Source organism: Centropristis striata, chromosome 22 (genome assembly GCF_030273125.1).
Source record: "Centropristis striata isolate RG_2023a ecotype Rhode Island chromosome 22, C.striata_1.0, whole genome shotgun sequence".
NCBI classification, from domain to species: Eukaryota; Metazoa; Chordata; class Actinopteri; order Perciformes; family Serranidae; genus Centropristis; species Centropristis striata.
In genome coordinates this window covers 17006925-17020995 of record NC_081538.1, presented here as the reverse complement: position 1 = coordinate 17020995, position 14071 = coordinate 17006925, and the positions used below count along the sequence as shown (strand labels likewise).

The 14071-nt window shown below is 39.9% G+C and overlaps 1 protein-coding gene across 1 annotated transcript in view; it reads right to left on the bottom strand.

The window, feature by feature from the left end:
• The window catches only part of zgc:162331 (uncharacterized protein LOC793007 homolog), a 47450-nt gene that overhangs the window by 17976 nt on the left and 15403 nt on the right, over window positions 1–14071 (bottom strand). The window contains exon 2 of the mRNA XM_059325697.1: window positions 3797–4400. Coding sequence (XP_059181680.1) covers window positions 3797–4121 — 325 coding nt within the window. The 5' untranslated portion in view covers window positions 4122–4400. The remainder of the gene's footprint in view (window positions 1–3796; window positions 4401–14071) is intronic.

Genomic DNA, 14071 nt, shown 5'->3' with positions numbered 1-14071 from the left:
ATAAACAGGAGGGAGAGAGAGGCATATAGATAAAGGGGGGAGAGGAGGATAGATGGAAAGGAAACGGAGAGAGGGAGCGGAGGAGAAGAGAAAGGCAGCTCATGCTCCAGTGGAGGTGAAGTCATGCGAGTGGCGCTGCAGCTTTCTCTTCAGGCTGAGCAGCTCCAGCCTGGACATAACGAACTGTCTTTAACTGCATCACCTGCCACCACACACACACACACACACACACACAAACATGCATATTTGCTTGTATAGGCTCCCTCCCTCCTGTATTCCCCGACAAGGACGCCCGGAACGAGTCAGACATAATCACCCACACGCAGAAACACTGAACTTTGTCCTTTGGTACTTGGATAGACCTTTGACTAGCGGTACATAAATGCCACGGTTCACAGTTTGCTGCAAGTTCAGTACAGCAGGGAAAAAGAGCATAAGAAATGCATAAGAATACAGTAGTGCAAGTGTTAAAGAAAGACAAATTCCTCTTTCTGGAGACTGAGGTAACATTTTGCCCGATTGACAACTTGCACAATGTAGTGTGACATATATCTGTTTTACTAACTGCATGTCACTTTACTTCCTGTCCAGTATACAGTAACATTATCATAGCATCCTATCATCAGGCTTTTTATCCTTAAGTTTCTGACTTCACTTTTGTCACACCACGGTGAGGTAGTGTTTTATTTTGTGTTCTGGTGTTGTTATTTCCTGTTTTATTTTGAATTAGTCTCCTCTCGTTTCTTTTCTTCGACTCTCCTAGTCGATTGTCTCCCCTAATCACCGATTGTGTTCACCTGGTGCTCCCTTCCCTCCATGTGTTCCAATAGTCTGTGTTTTCCCTTGTCTTGGTCCAGTGTGTTTGACCCCGTCACCATACCAGCCAGTTATCTCGTTCTAGCTACAGCCACAGCTTGTCTTGTTTTCGCCTTTTTGGATTCCTCGCAAGAGTGATTTATCTTTGGAATTTATTAGTGTAGCGTAGTTCTTAGTTTATAGCTTTTTCGAGTCGACTTTGTGTTCTCATATTTCCCCCCTTTAGTTGTTATCCAGTTATTCATAGTGTTTTTGTAGAATCTTTTATCTTTCTTATCAGGTTTTGTACCTCCCTATTGGAGCGCTTTTTGTTAGGTGTTTTTATTTAATTGTTTTCCCCTCTAGAGTTTAGTTAGTTTTCCCAATTATCTTAGATTAGGATTTATCTATTTAGTTTAAAGTGTAGATAGGTTCACTGTTTCTTCCTCCTTTGGAACGACTTTTCTTAAGTTTTTTCTCAGAGTCAGGAGTTTCATAGCCCTTTTCTTTCACTCTGTGAGGATTTACTCTGCTGCATGAATAAAGAAACTTTTAAGTTCATCTGCTCTGCATCTGAGTCCTGACTTGAGCCCGGCCTGACAACTTTTCACTTTTTAATCAGTATTAGTATTATTGTAGTATTGACAATTAGTTTAACTTGTTTTTAGCACTTTTCATCATTTGTATAGTCACCTGTGTCTTAAAATACTGACGTTAGCCAGTCAGCTAACCTAGCTGGCTACTAAAATGAAGAAAAGCACCGTCAGGTTTATCAGGAATTTGTGTTTAGCTCTACAGAGTTTAGCTTGGTCCCTCTTTGCTTTCTTTGTTTTTATATCTCCTCTGTGAGCTTTCGCTACTTTCCAGCTGATGCTGAGCCAGAGCGACCTAACGTTAGCTAAGCTGTGAAATTCAGGCTAATGTTGGTGCTACACTAAGTGACTAGCTAATGTCGCTAATGGTTATCTAAGACACTGAGGTGATCAATCAAAATTATCAAAACACTCAAATGAACAGTAATTACTATGAAGAATATGTACACAGAATGTACAACACTGTTTAACATTTGCTAAACTGTTATCATTATAAAAATAACACTGTATGAATACTGAACAAACTCTTTCCACAGAGGCAACAGGTCATAATTAGACTCACAGATCAAACCCCCATCTTTTGTTACCAAGATTGGGTGAAAATATTTAGAGTTTAAAGAGTATTTTGAGTTTAGTTGGGTTTAAAAAAAAAAAAATTCCACTTAATGTATGTAATGTTAGCATGTTGGATGTGCTTTTCCATTCATTAACCTAACAATAGTGAGCAATGCTGAAACACCTCCTCGTCGTATGTCCAGATTCAAAACAATTAATGACGCTGTGAAAAATGTAAATAATAAAAGAATGCATCACATTCAGAATTCAATATACTATATTTACAAAAAACAAAAGTTTATCAGTTTGAACACAAGATAAGATAAGATAGGTCTTTGTAGTTGCCAAATGAATATTAGTCCCTAACGATGAGCATATGATCGCATTCTGTTTTATTTATCGTTCCAGCTTGTCTAAAACGGCGGGTCTTCTGGCATTTAATTTGCACTCACCATCTGTTTCTGACTTGTCCACATCAGCATGTTGTGCTAACCTCAGCACATGGTGCTAATAGAATACAGCTAAAAGTTTGCAGGTGGAACTTGCACTTTTGGTTCCACATTACAACCATTACATCACGATAATTTAAGACAAATTCTGATGAATTTACACCCAAACAAACAGTTTTAAAGAACATGTTCCTTATTTACCATCCCACTCACTCCCACTGCCTTTCTCTTTATACACCTGTGGCTTTTCTGTTTGCATTAGCACGAACCGAATAGTGTTGTGTGGCTCTGTCTGAGCTACTTTTTTGGTTTCACATTAACAGAAACACAAAGACAGCTGAGGAGATATACGCTGAACTTCACAAAAGGTATCACAGACTATACCTTTGAACTCTAAAACAATAACTAAAATAATTGAAGACTGGATGAATTGTCCCCTTTTTTCAAAAACCTTCTCACTCTGCTATATGTGTTGTAGATGTTCAAGAGAACATATTATGTACAAACAGTTCACACATAGAGATCTACTATGAATTAACATCCAAACAGAGTAAGTAACTACATGTTCACTTGCACAAACACTCCAAGTGCTTTACAGGCAAACACACATACACACATTACAGCATACACTTAGAAATACACATACACATAGAAAAGTTTCTTGATAAATTTCATGGGGAAAATGTACAGCAAAGTCCATGCAAACGCTGACACTCAAGAAACTTGCTTGAAAGTCTTCAAGACCGCGTAGCACTGGTCCGGTAAGACACAGTTCAAGAACTTTTAAAGGACCTGTTTTAATCACTTGTGTGATTTTTTTATGCCAATTGGAAGCCTAATACCAAGATTTATGATTATGAAGCAACTGCAGATTTTACACCAAAATCTGATTCTGTGATATTAAAGGATCAACAGTGTCTACATATAAATATCTAAATCTATACTCTATAGAGTATGTTGTCAGTACTAGCAATCACTATGTAGTCCATAATCATGACAAGTTTTTGCAGGGAATATCTTATTTTTCTTAAGTGTTTTGTCCAATGTCCTTTGATTAATCACTCGTCTATATAAATTGCCTGAATGCAGTGAAAAATGTCCAGCAAATTTTCCCAGAGCCCAAGCTGACATAATTGAACAGATGCTTTTGTTCCAAACAACAATCCAAAATCTAAAGATATTCAGTTTACTATCATGGAAGAAAACCGGATAATATTCACATTTTAAAAGATGAAACCAACAGTTTTTGCTTTAAAATGACTAATTTTATTTCATTGTTAGGGAGTCTAAGTTTTCATCCTGTATCCAGGGTAAAGAATGTCTACCAAATACTTTGACATGAGGCACGTCATAGGAAAAGTTTGGCTCAAACTTAAGAAATTCTGTATTTTGGGATGGACTAACCTGTGTAGTTGCTGGTGGTGCTTTGAGTCGGCAGAGTCTCTGTCTGTGCTTCTGTCTGTGCTTCTGTTTGTGCTTCTGTCTTTGCTTCTGTTTGTGCTTCTGTCTTTGCTTCTGTCTTTGCTTCTGTTGGCATCTGGGTTTCAGTCTGCAGGTCTGGCTGCAGCTGGATCGTCGTGCCGGTCAAGTCCTCCGGCAGCGACGAGGTAGCCGTGCTCTGCAAGTCCTCAGAGCTCAGTGTGGAGCCCCTAGCCAGGACCAGAGCACAGAGCAGGGGGCACAGGAGCATCCAGAGGTGGGCGCCTTTGGGTTCCACTTTGGGCGACATGGGGTCAGGTAATGAAGAAGAAGAAGAAGAAGAAAAAGAAGAAGAAGAGCTCTGCAGGATGAAAGAAGGATGGGGGTTCACAGCCTCATGGTGGACCAGAGTCCCAGTATGAGATGGAAAGATTCTTAAGAGGAAAGTTTGGTTTCTCTTTTTCCCGTCCTCTGATTTTCCTTTTTTTCTCTTCTTCTCTTACTTCTTCTTGTCTGTCCTCTTGTTTTCTTCTCTCCTCACTCCCTTGACGGAGAGAGGAAAACCCCCTCTGTGCTCCCACTCATGATGCTGCAAGAAATGATGACAGAGAAGAAGAGGAATTAAATGAGTGTGTAAGTATGCATGTGTGTGTATATGTTAGATCCAGCTGTAATCTGCTCTCACATGCTGCTGCTTCCTCTCCAGCCCTCTCCTCTCTGTCCCTCCGCTCGTGCTCTCGCTGCTCGCTGCTCGCTGCTCGCTCGGTCGGCTGCTCTCTCTCTCCCTCTGATCTCCCGCTGGGCTGACTGAGCTCTTGCATAACACAACTCATTCGCTGAGCTGTGCTGAGCTGTAACTCATGCAGCATTAAGTCCTGGTATTCCTGGTTGCTGCTCTTTCCCTCTCTGCCCCTCTCACTGTGTTTTCCTCTCACTGTAGTTTCACTGTATTGATTGTAAAGACTTTTGAACGTGTCACTTTGACTTTTACCGGAAAACCAGTCAGACTGATCAATATTTGCTATTGGATTTCCCTGATAGATCACAAGCTCGGGGTCAGCTTGTGACCCTCAGCTTAGCCACCGGGTTTCAAAAGGCTGAAAAGGTGAAAACTAAGGAGGTTACAGAATAGCAATGAACAGGGCTGTGTCCAGTCTCAGTCTTGATTTAGGTCTCTAGAACACTTTTTTGAAGTCTTGCACTTGCATATGGTCTTGTACCTTGTTGGACAGTTTTGTTCTCAGACTATTGATCAACTTGTTCTTGGCTGTTGATTTGAGATCAGTTGTACAGGGTGACTGGCTGATTTTACCAAGATAATGTGTTAGATTAGTTTGTTAGAAGATAGATCAACCGTGTTATAGATTATTATGTCCATCCCAACTCCTTTATCACTATATTAGGTTCAAAAAGACACTATTGCTTACTATGGTCTTGATTGGTACTCAATTTGCTCTGGACTTGGTCTCAACTGCATTTGGACCTGGTCTTGGACTTGACTTGGACTCAATTGAGTTGGTTTTGACTACAGCCTGGCAGTGTATGTAGCCACTGTAGCTGTAGGCTATCCTAGTGCTAACCTACACCTTTACAAACTACACCACACAGGCACGATGGCTGCTGTAAATATTGAGACTGTGTCCTAATGGGCTGTGTGTGTCCCACAAGTCTCCAATTATTGTGAACAAACACAGTGAGAAGAAGAAATCTGTTTATATTGATATAACTAGAATTTAGTTCTTATGTTTGAGGTATTGGCTGCATAATTTGAAAAAGACCAACCCATTCTCATTCCCAACTTGTCACATAGATGCTTAGTCATCACCCCTTAGCGTCACTTTTTAACTTTGTGGTCCTATGCAGCAAACTATGATATTAGCAAGTGAAGGTGTCATGTGAACAGTTTTCCAGACACCTTTTTTATAATGGTGGTCTATGATGAATATGCTTTTGGAGCCACAGGAGGATTTTTTCATTGTAATACCACGAGTGACCACTTGGGGAAATTGTCTTTAAGTCTGAACGCACATTGTGTCCAGTCTATAATATATCCATAAGTGAAATTCATGTTTTCCATCCATTCACCCCGTCCACCTCCATAAGTAGTGGGGCGGATTAGCTCAATATTTTACACCAATCGTTCACTTTGTGATAAAAGCATGAAATTTGGTAGATGTGTTGGTGAATATGTTTCAAACAAATCTGGATATTGGGCCACCTCAAAAGCGCCCCCTAGTGGCCGTGGCGGGCATTTGTTATACGAATAAATCAATGATGAATAAAAACTGCCCTTTTAATAATACCAACTGGTGATGAATTGTATATTTTTGGAAAGCCTGATTAGTCACCTTTACAACGAGGTACAGCTTGTAAGGATCGTGCATTCATGGAATGAGCAACGGGGCTAAACGTGTGGGTAGCACCCCCCAAAAATGTGCATCCCCTGTGGGGCGGATTACCTCAATAAATCACAAGAATTGTTTATTTTGTGATAGAAGCACACAATTTGGTGGATGTGTTGGTGGATTTGTTTCAAACAAATCTGTATATTAGGCCATCGCAAATTCCAAGATGGCGGCCATTTTTCAAGATGGCCGACACCTTAGTGGAGCAATTGAATGATATAATGGTTTATTTGGTGATACAAGCATACAAATTGGCATGAGCAGTATCTGTGGGTCACTTGACAATAACTCACCCACAGTTACTTGAAATTCCAAGATGGCGGCCATTTTTAAAGATGGCCGGCACCTTAGTGGAGCAATTAAATTATATAATGGTTTATTTGGTGATACAAGCATAAAAATTGGCATGAGCAGTCTCCATGGGTCACTTGACAATAAGCCACCCACAGTTACTGGGGTTGACAAAAAAACACTCCCAGCCACTTGAAATGTCTATTTTCAAGATGGCCCTGGATCCTCAAAAGATCAATTTTCTCATAGAAATGTATTGGAATTTAGATTATTCTGGAAAACAAGTTTTAAAACATCATAATACAGTTGTGTTGATTTGTTGATCATAGACAGATTAGACAAGATTGAGTATCTGCACTACCAGGGCACACTGGTGATATATGACTGCTGTTATACTCAGAGTGGGGTTCAATGTCAGCCAATTGTAAAGTTAGTCAAAGAAGAGACAACAACTCTCTGAGTAGTTTGAGTTAACCGGGTGGTGTACAGATCGTACAGGGTAAAAATGGCATTGGATGAACGATTGGACTAAGTGTAGGGTTAAGGCATGAACTTAGTTGTATCCCATACATCAAAGTGCTTATTAAAAGGTGGTAAAAGGCTAAACCCTCGGCCTCTGCCTTTGAATTTGCTGCAGACATTGCAGAAGCCATCATAACAGTTGAGAAAACAAACAGCAGGACACCAAGATCATACTGGTTATGATACCATTGCAAGAAATGTTCCATTATTTCATATAATAAATGCTCTGCCTATCTTACGTAGTCCAACCTGACTAGATGAAGGTGATGCCATAGAAAGCACATTGACAAGAAACAGAGCAAAATATCATTCAAGCTGTAAACTTATGTTCAACAACACACAGCTGGAAAGGGCCCAAAAGAGAGCATCTACTGCTGCTAAAGACACTAAAAATACCAAAGATATCCATGTCAAGAGGTCAAGAAGGTCCCAGACTTCTTATGAGGCTGGATATGTGTGGGGACAGGCATTGAAGAGAGACATCCACAAATGCCGAGCCCGTCCGACTGGGGATGGGTTAAACAGGACAAGGAGTGGAAAGTCTTCTGGACTCCACTTCCACCTATTGCGGAGAGTTGTTGGGAGTTGACAAAATGTGGGTGCACCAAGGCTTGTACTGGAAAGTGTAAGTGCTACAGATATGGACTCAGTTGCCCCTGCTAGAACTTATTTGCTTGTTTCTTTTGCCAGTGTTATTCCTTGTTGTCCTTTGTGTTTTCAAGTGTAGGCCTATGGCTCGGCTTCCCCTCGCCACATCGGCGCATTATGTTCTATTTTGTCACCAGTCTATTACTGTGACATGTTCAGTTTTTACTTTGTGACATTGCTTTCACATTTTCAGTTTAGTTCCCTAGTATAGTTTCAGATACTGTTTGTCATGGTTCCGTGTCAGCCAGAGCTGCTGTTGCCTCTGGATCTGTCATTATTGCCATTCAGTATTAACCATTGCTCAATTATTATTATGGAGCACTGTCCGTTCAGCACCACAACTGTGTTTCCCCACCCCTGAGTATTTATTTGGCATGTTTAATGGCAGTAGTAATGGTTAGTTATGAAAAAAGTAATTTAAAGTATTTAAAAAAGTATTTAAAGTATTTAAAAAAGCCCTCATGGTAAGGGAGCTTGTGTACCTCGGTGAACCCAGAGAGCTACGCCGGTGGGAGGGAACTCCTGTCAGGTTTTACCAAACTGGACAGGTCGTGGGCAAGGAGTCAGACAAAGCACAGTCAAACAACCTCTCTTGAGGAACCCAATACATTTCTATGAGGAAATTCATAATTTAAAGGTCCACACGGCAGGCGGCAGTCATCCTGAAAAAAAAAATTGCCGCGTTGAAATTTCCAGTAGCTGTGGCTGGCTTATTGTCAAGTGACCCACAGATACTGCTCATGCCAGTTTTTATGCGTATATCACCCAATAAACCATTGTATCACTTAACTGCTCCACTAAGGTGTCGGCCATCTTGAAAAATGGCCGCCATCTTACAATTTCAAATGTCTTGGACAATTTTCTTGTTAAGTGACCCATGGAGACTGCTCATGCCAATATTTATGCTTGTATCACCAAATAAACCATTATATCATTCAATTGCTCCACTAAGGTGTCGGCCATCTTGAAAAATGGCCGCCATCTTGGAATTTCAAGTAACTGTGGGTGGGTTATTGTCAAATGACCAACAAAGACTGCTCATGCCAATTTGTATGCTTGTATCACCAAATAAACCATTATATCACTTAACTGCTCCACTTGGGTGTCGGCCATCTTGAAAAATGGCCGCCATCTTAAAATTTTTAAATGTCTCGGACAATTTTCTTGTCAAGTGACCCATGGAGAGTGTTCATGCCAATTTACACGCTTGTATCATAAGCTGAAAGATTATATCACTTAGCCGCTCCACTAACAGAAGAATACAAGCCAAAGAGGAGGCCGTAGCCTGTGAATGGGAATATCAAGACCTAATAAAATGTTATACAAAGTTAATGTTATTTTCTATTAGACTGTAATAAAGCTTTTGTCACTTTAACATGTCTCTAAGTTATATTTGTGGTGCTGAAAACATGAAACAGCAGCTGTAGGGTAGGCAAAGCATTCCACGCCAGTAACCACCGGCGGCCATTTTTAAAAATGGCCGCCACAACCATCAGAATTTTTTTTTGCGCTGGCCCAATATCCAGATTCATTAAACATGTATTCAGCAATGAGTGTACCAAATTTGATGCTTTTATCACAAAATGAACGATTGTTCAGCTAATCCGCCCCACTAAAGCAGAATTTATCACTCTTTATACCTTGTTACTTGACTTCCGAAGTGCTTGTTTTGAGGGTCTAATATTAATGCAAATGGTTTTAATTTTGCATCAGTATCAGAAGCCAAAGGGCTGTAACAAAGCATCAATTAGGAATGAAATGGTCTGAGAGGACTGTGTTTTTGAATGAAGCGTAACTTACTAGCAGCAACTGTTGGATGCTAGCTTTGAGCATTACTGCTCTATGAGGCACAATCACAGTTTGACAAACGAGGGTAAGAAAATATACAATTGAGGTCAACTCTTCATTACAGATAGGTTCAGTACCCTGTGGCTGTTGCATACTTATAACATACAAACTGCTGTATTATTCAAGAGTTCAGTTAATGTGTTCACTTATGCCATTTTTTGTAATAAAACATCACAGCATGGGATAAATCATGTTTTAAAAATCGTTGTATCTACTGGTAAATTCTGTTTTTAATATCGAACATTACACATTTTTGTATGATTGCAATGTCAGCTGAGGTTGTGTGTTCAAATCACATCAAGGTCATCATGTGTTTGGCACCATGTGCAAAATTGAATATCGCTTCAATGGAGATTCAGCATCAGAGCTCAGTTTTACTAACCACAACAAGCTTCTCTGGTGCTTAATAAATTCAACATGTCTGTTTTTGAATCTCGTGTGTTTTTTACTCGCACCCATGCGGGAGAAAAACGTGACTTCAGTACCTGCCCACCTTCCCCTATGTTTCTAACTATGTACACCATTTACCATTTGTGTGTGTGTGTGTGTGTGTGTGTGTGTGTGTGTGTGTGCGTGTGGGGCTGTATGTGTCACAGGTGATGCTCAGGTGTAATATGATGATTCTGATGGCTCTTGTTGATAGCTCTCTAGTCGGAAAGTCCATGCAAAAGCATGCATAATTAATGCATCTGGGACCAAAAATAGGCGAAAGAGATGGAGGGAGTAAAGAAAAGAGATAGAGGTGGAGAGTTAAGAGTGAGAGAGGAGCAGGCAGAGTGAGCGATGACATGAGAACGGGTGGAAAACAATCAGAGGGAGAAGGAAAGACAGCAAGAGATTGGAAAAGAAAGACAGATGAAGTGAGTTCCTGCACTTTTAGCCTGAGAAAACTGCTATCTATCAAACGTTCGGCCAGTAAATGGGGACTCGGTGGGCTCTGCTGCCGTGAACTACATTATTTACAGCCACAGCTTTGCCAAAGTGGACATACGAAAGGCTTCAAAGGACTTATCCAAGATTTTATTTTAAGCCATCAAATTATAGCTGCACTAGGCAAGGTTTTTATGGTAAAAACACACCCATCCTATCAGTATGAATCAGAAACGGGAGAAGGTGGTTTCAGGTGTCAGGGTTTAATTGATGCTAGGAAATGCTCTTAATGCACAAGAAGTGTGAACACAGGGATGAGCTGCACAATCTTTGCAGAGAAAATTACAGTTTAACACAAATCGACTACACACACTATGAAAAGGAACTGTTGTTATGTGATATCTGGTTAAAATCTATGAACATTTATCATTCAAATACTTTTATTAAAGCTGTAATCGATATTTTTCTGTGTAAGGCAAAGAAGGTTTAAAGAAGTGGATATAGCATATGTTACGTCACATTTTGGTTTGTGGACTGAGTTGGTATTTTAGGCCTCTTCATCTTTTTTTAGCTAGCCAGAAGTGAGCAGATTTGGGCGAGGGGTTGGAGCTACCAGCTAATGCTTTGTGCTAGCTAGCTTAGATGGCAAGAGGCATCTGTAATTCACCTTGACAGTGATATTGAATAGAAGGCTAATTTTGGTGAGTAAAAAACAGGCATAAAACAAAATGCACTTACGGAAAAAAAAAGAGTCAAAAGCTTACTCCTTAGAGAACTGAACAATGAACAAGACATTTTCAGGGGACCAAAAATTTACAGTTAACTTTCACATACTTAAAACACACGATGAACGGTCAAAATTGACTGTGTGCCATACTAGCAACCTGTCAGTCACAAGGTAGACCTTAAAGCATTCCCTGCTTTATCATCTATTTTACTCTAAATGGGACCATAATTTACAAAATAAACATCATGCTGCATCTAAGGAAACTGGAAACTAGTGATTGAGACAATGAACTCATTAGGAAAATAGTTGCTGACTTAATAAATCAAGTGAGAAGGAGGGTCATTTTCTCATAGTCTTCTATACAAACAGGTTTTTTTTTGTGTGCAGAATTGTGACGATTGTATCTCTAGAGTGACATAAAAGTTGTATTAAATGTAACATGAGTGTTCAGACTGAGGTCACGTTGGAAAAACATCAGACCTGTATGGGATTTAGGACCACATACGAAAGAGGCCCAGGTCTGATTTGAAAAATTCAATGTGATTTGTGATGTTCACACTGTTTTTAAAAAATCGGATCTGAGTCACATATGAGCAAAAAAAAAAATCTGATTTGGGCCACTTTGTCCTGTAGTCTGCACTTAGCCTATGTCTAAGTTAAGAACTTGATTGATTGATTGATCAACGTTGTGTCTTCAGCCTGTTTTACTACGTGACAGCAAACTTCAGCACAGTTTGATCAGACAGTATGTACCAGTATTTACTGTGAGGCCTACATTAATTTGAACAATGAATAATATATAGTGTCCTTAATATGCAACTTGCAGCATTTTTTACATCAATAAATCATAACCTCATTAATTATTGAAACTACTATATGTATAACTAGTGCAAACAAATGAGGTAGTCACTGAGCAGACTATCAGCCTCTATGCTGCATAATGTGTTGAATCACAGTTTCAATCTGCTGACTTTATTTATGGCACAGCACAGATGGTTAAAGAGTGAAACATGGATAGGAGAAGCAGAAAGCTACCGGAGCTGACAGATGTCCATCACATGTTCACACTGTTAAGACAGCAGTGTTGATTCGCAGGACTGTGTGTGTTAATGTGCACTGCCAGGACAGTTTGAGTGGATTATGAGGATTAAGGAAGAAGCCGGACAGATATGGATGAGAGGGATGGAATTTAGATTTGTCACTCCTCATTCTTTGTCAAACTGGAATGTTAAACTGAAGCTTTTCAGAAAAATAACTCCCCAAGAAAATAGTCAGCATAGCATATGTAAATATTGGATCTGATATTGTATCAACTTACTGAGACACTGTTTTGTATTAACACTGAAATAAATTAAAACGAGATGTAAACACAACATTGGAATACATGTTAATGTCAAGTTATGAACTTTATAACTTGATAAATAAGTTAAAGTTTATTTGTAAATGTGTTAAAAACAGCTGCATATTTACCAGGCGGCAATCTCCGTGTCTGAGCATGGAGGCCAACCAGGAAGTGCATTAAGCCTGCAATTCACCGAAAATTACAGTAGGGGGTGCTAAGTTTGGCTGCAAAAAAAATCTGCCCATTCATTTCAGTGCAAAATTTGAAAACTTCTCACTTGATTTATTGCCTCAGATATTTTTTTCAGGACAACATTATGGTCTCAATCGCTAGTAAAAAATCATCTTCAAGATAATTTGATGTCAATAGTTCTAATAATGGCCCCATTTAGAAGAAAATAGAAGATAAAGAATCGTATGATTTGGGGCGTTTCTAGCTTTGATTGACAGGTCACTGACAAGGCGAGCCATCACCAGGAGAGAAGCAGAGCAATGCGTATCCACGGCAACGTGTCAATAAAGTTATATATAACGTTATATAGATAGAAAAGAGGATGTTTACCGATTTGGTCTCATAACTTTGACCCTTTCACTGTATTTTCACTTAATGACTTTGTTCAGTAAAAATGTCTTGTTCAGCGTTTGATTGGACTAACAGACACTCCAAGGAGTCGCTGTTCAGTTTTCTGAGGTAAGAAAGATACATTTTGTTTTTGTTTTTTTGCTAGCCAAAACTAACATCCCAGTTAATGCTCCAATTAATGCTAACATGAATTAGCAGCGGCTTCTCTCAGTCGGGTTGCCGGTGTAGAGAGGCATGTAGTCAGTGTCGTCAGATCCCTCTCGCTCCTCCACAGTCCAATTATGGCCTGCTCCGCGTATCGGAAACAAGATGGCGACGCAAGATGGCGACGAGTATAACGATGAACTCGAGGCTTCCAACGGGCAGTCCACAAACCAATGGGTGACGTCACGGTGACTACGTCCATTATTTATATACAGTCTATGATATTTACACATTACAACAGACACAGAGCAACATTAGCAGAGTAATGCTGACCAACTGACAATTTAACACATTCTGAACTCTTACCCGTGCTTGGTCAGAGTGCCAGATATGGAAGCCATAGGTACCCATCTAGGATCAGTGTCGGGTCACGGACTTGTGTCAGGGTCAGTTTTCGCACATTACTTGCATTGTGGCTTTTTAAAATAAAGGCCATTCTTAACAGGAAACTGTTACGTTTTTGCAACAAAACTACTTGGTTAACCTAACTGCTGGATGTTACATTGGTGACATAGGCAGGAAATTGACTGTGAATCATCTACATATGGAAGGTAATTTACTCCTTTTATCTTTGTCTAATCTCCACCAATTCTGAACTTCTACATTATATGGTTCTTCAACAGCTAAATGTTAGGCTACATTTACTAGCTAGCTGCTAACTGTGTCTAACTGCTGTTTGTTGCTGGGCTGGAACATAGACTAAATGGGCTGCTCCCACGGTGGCCATCTTGGCAGGGCTGACTCTGCCTAACCCATAACCCACTTTTTGCCCATAGTCCAAAAATGGGCAAAGAGCTTGAGCTGAACCTGGCTGAAACACG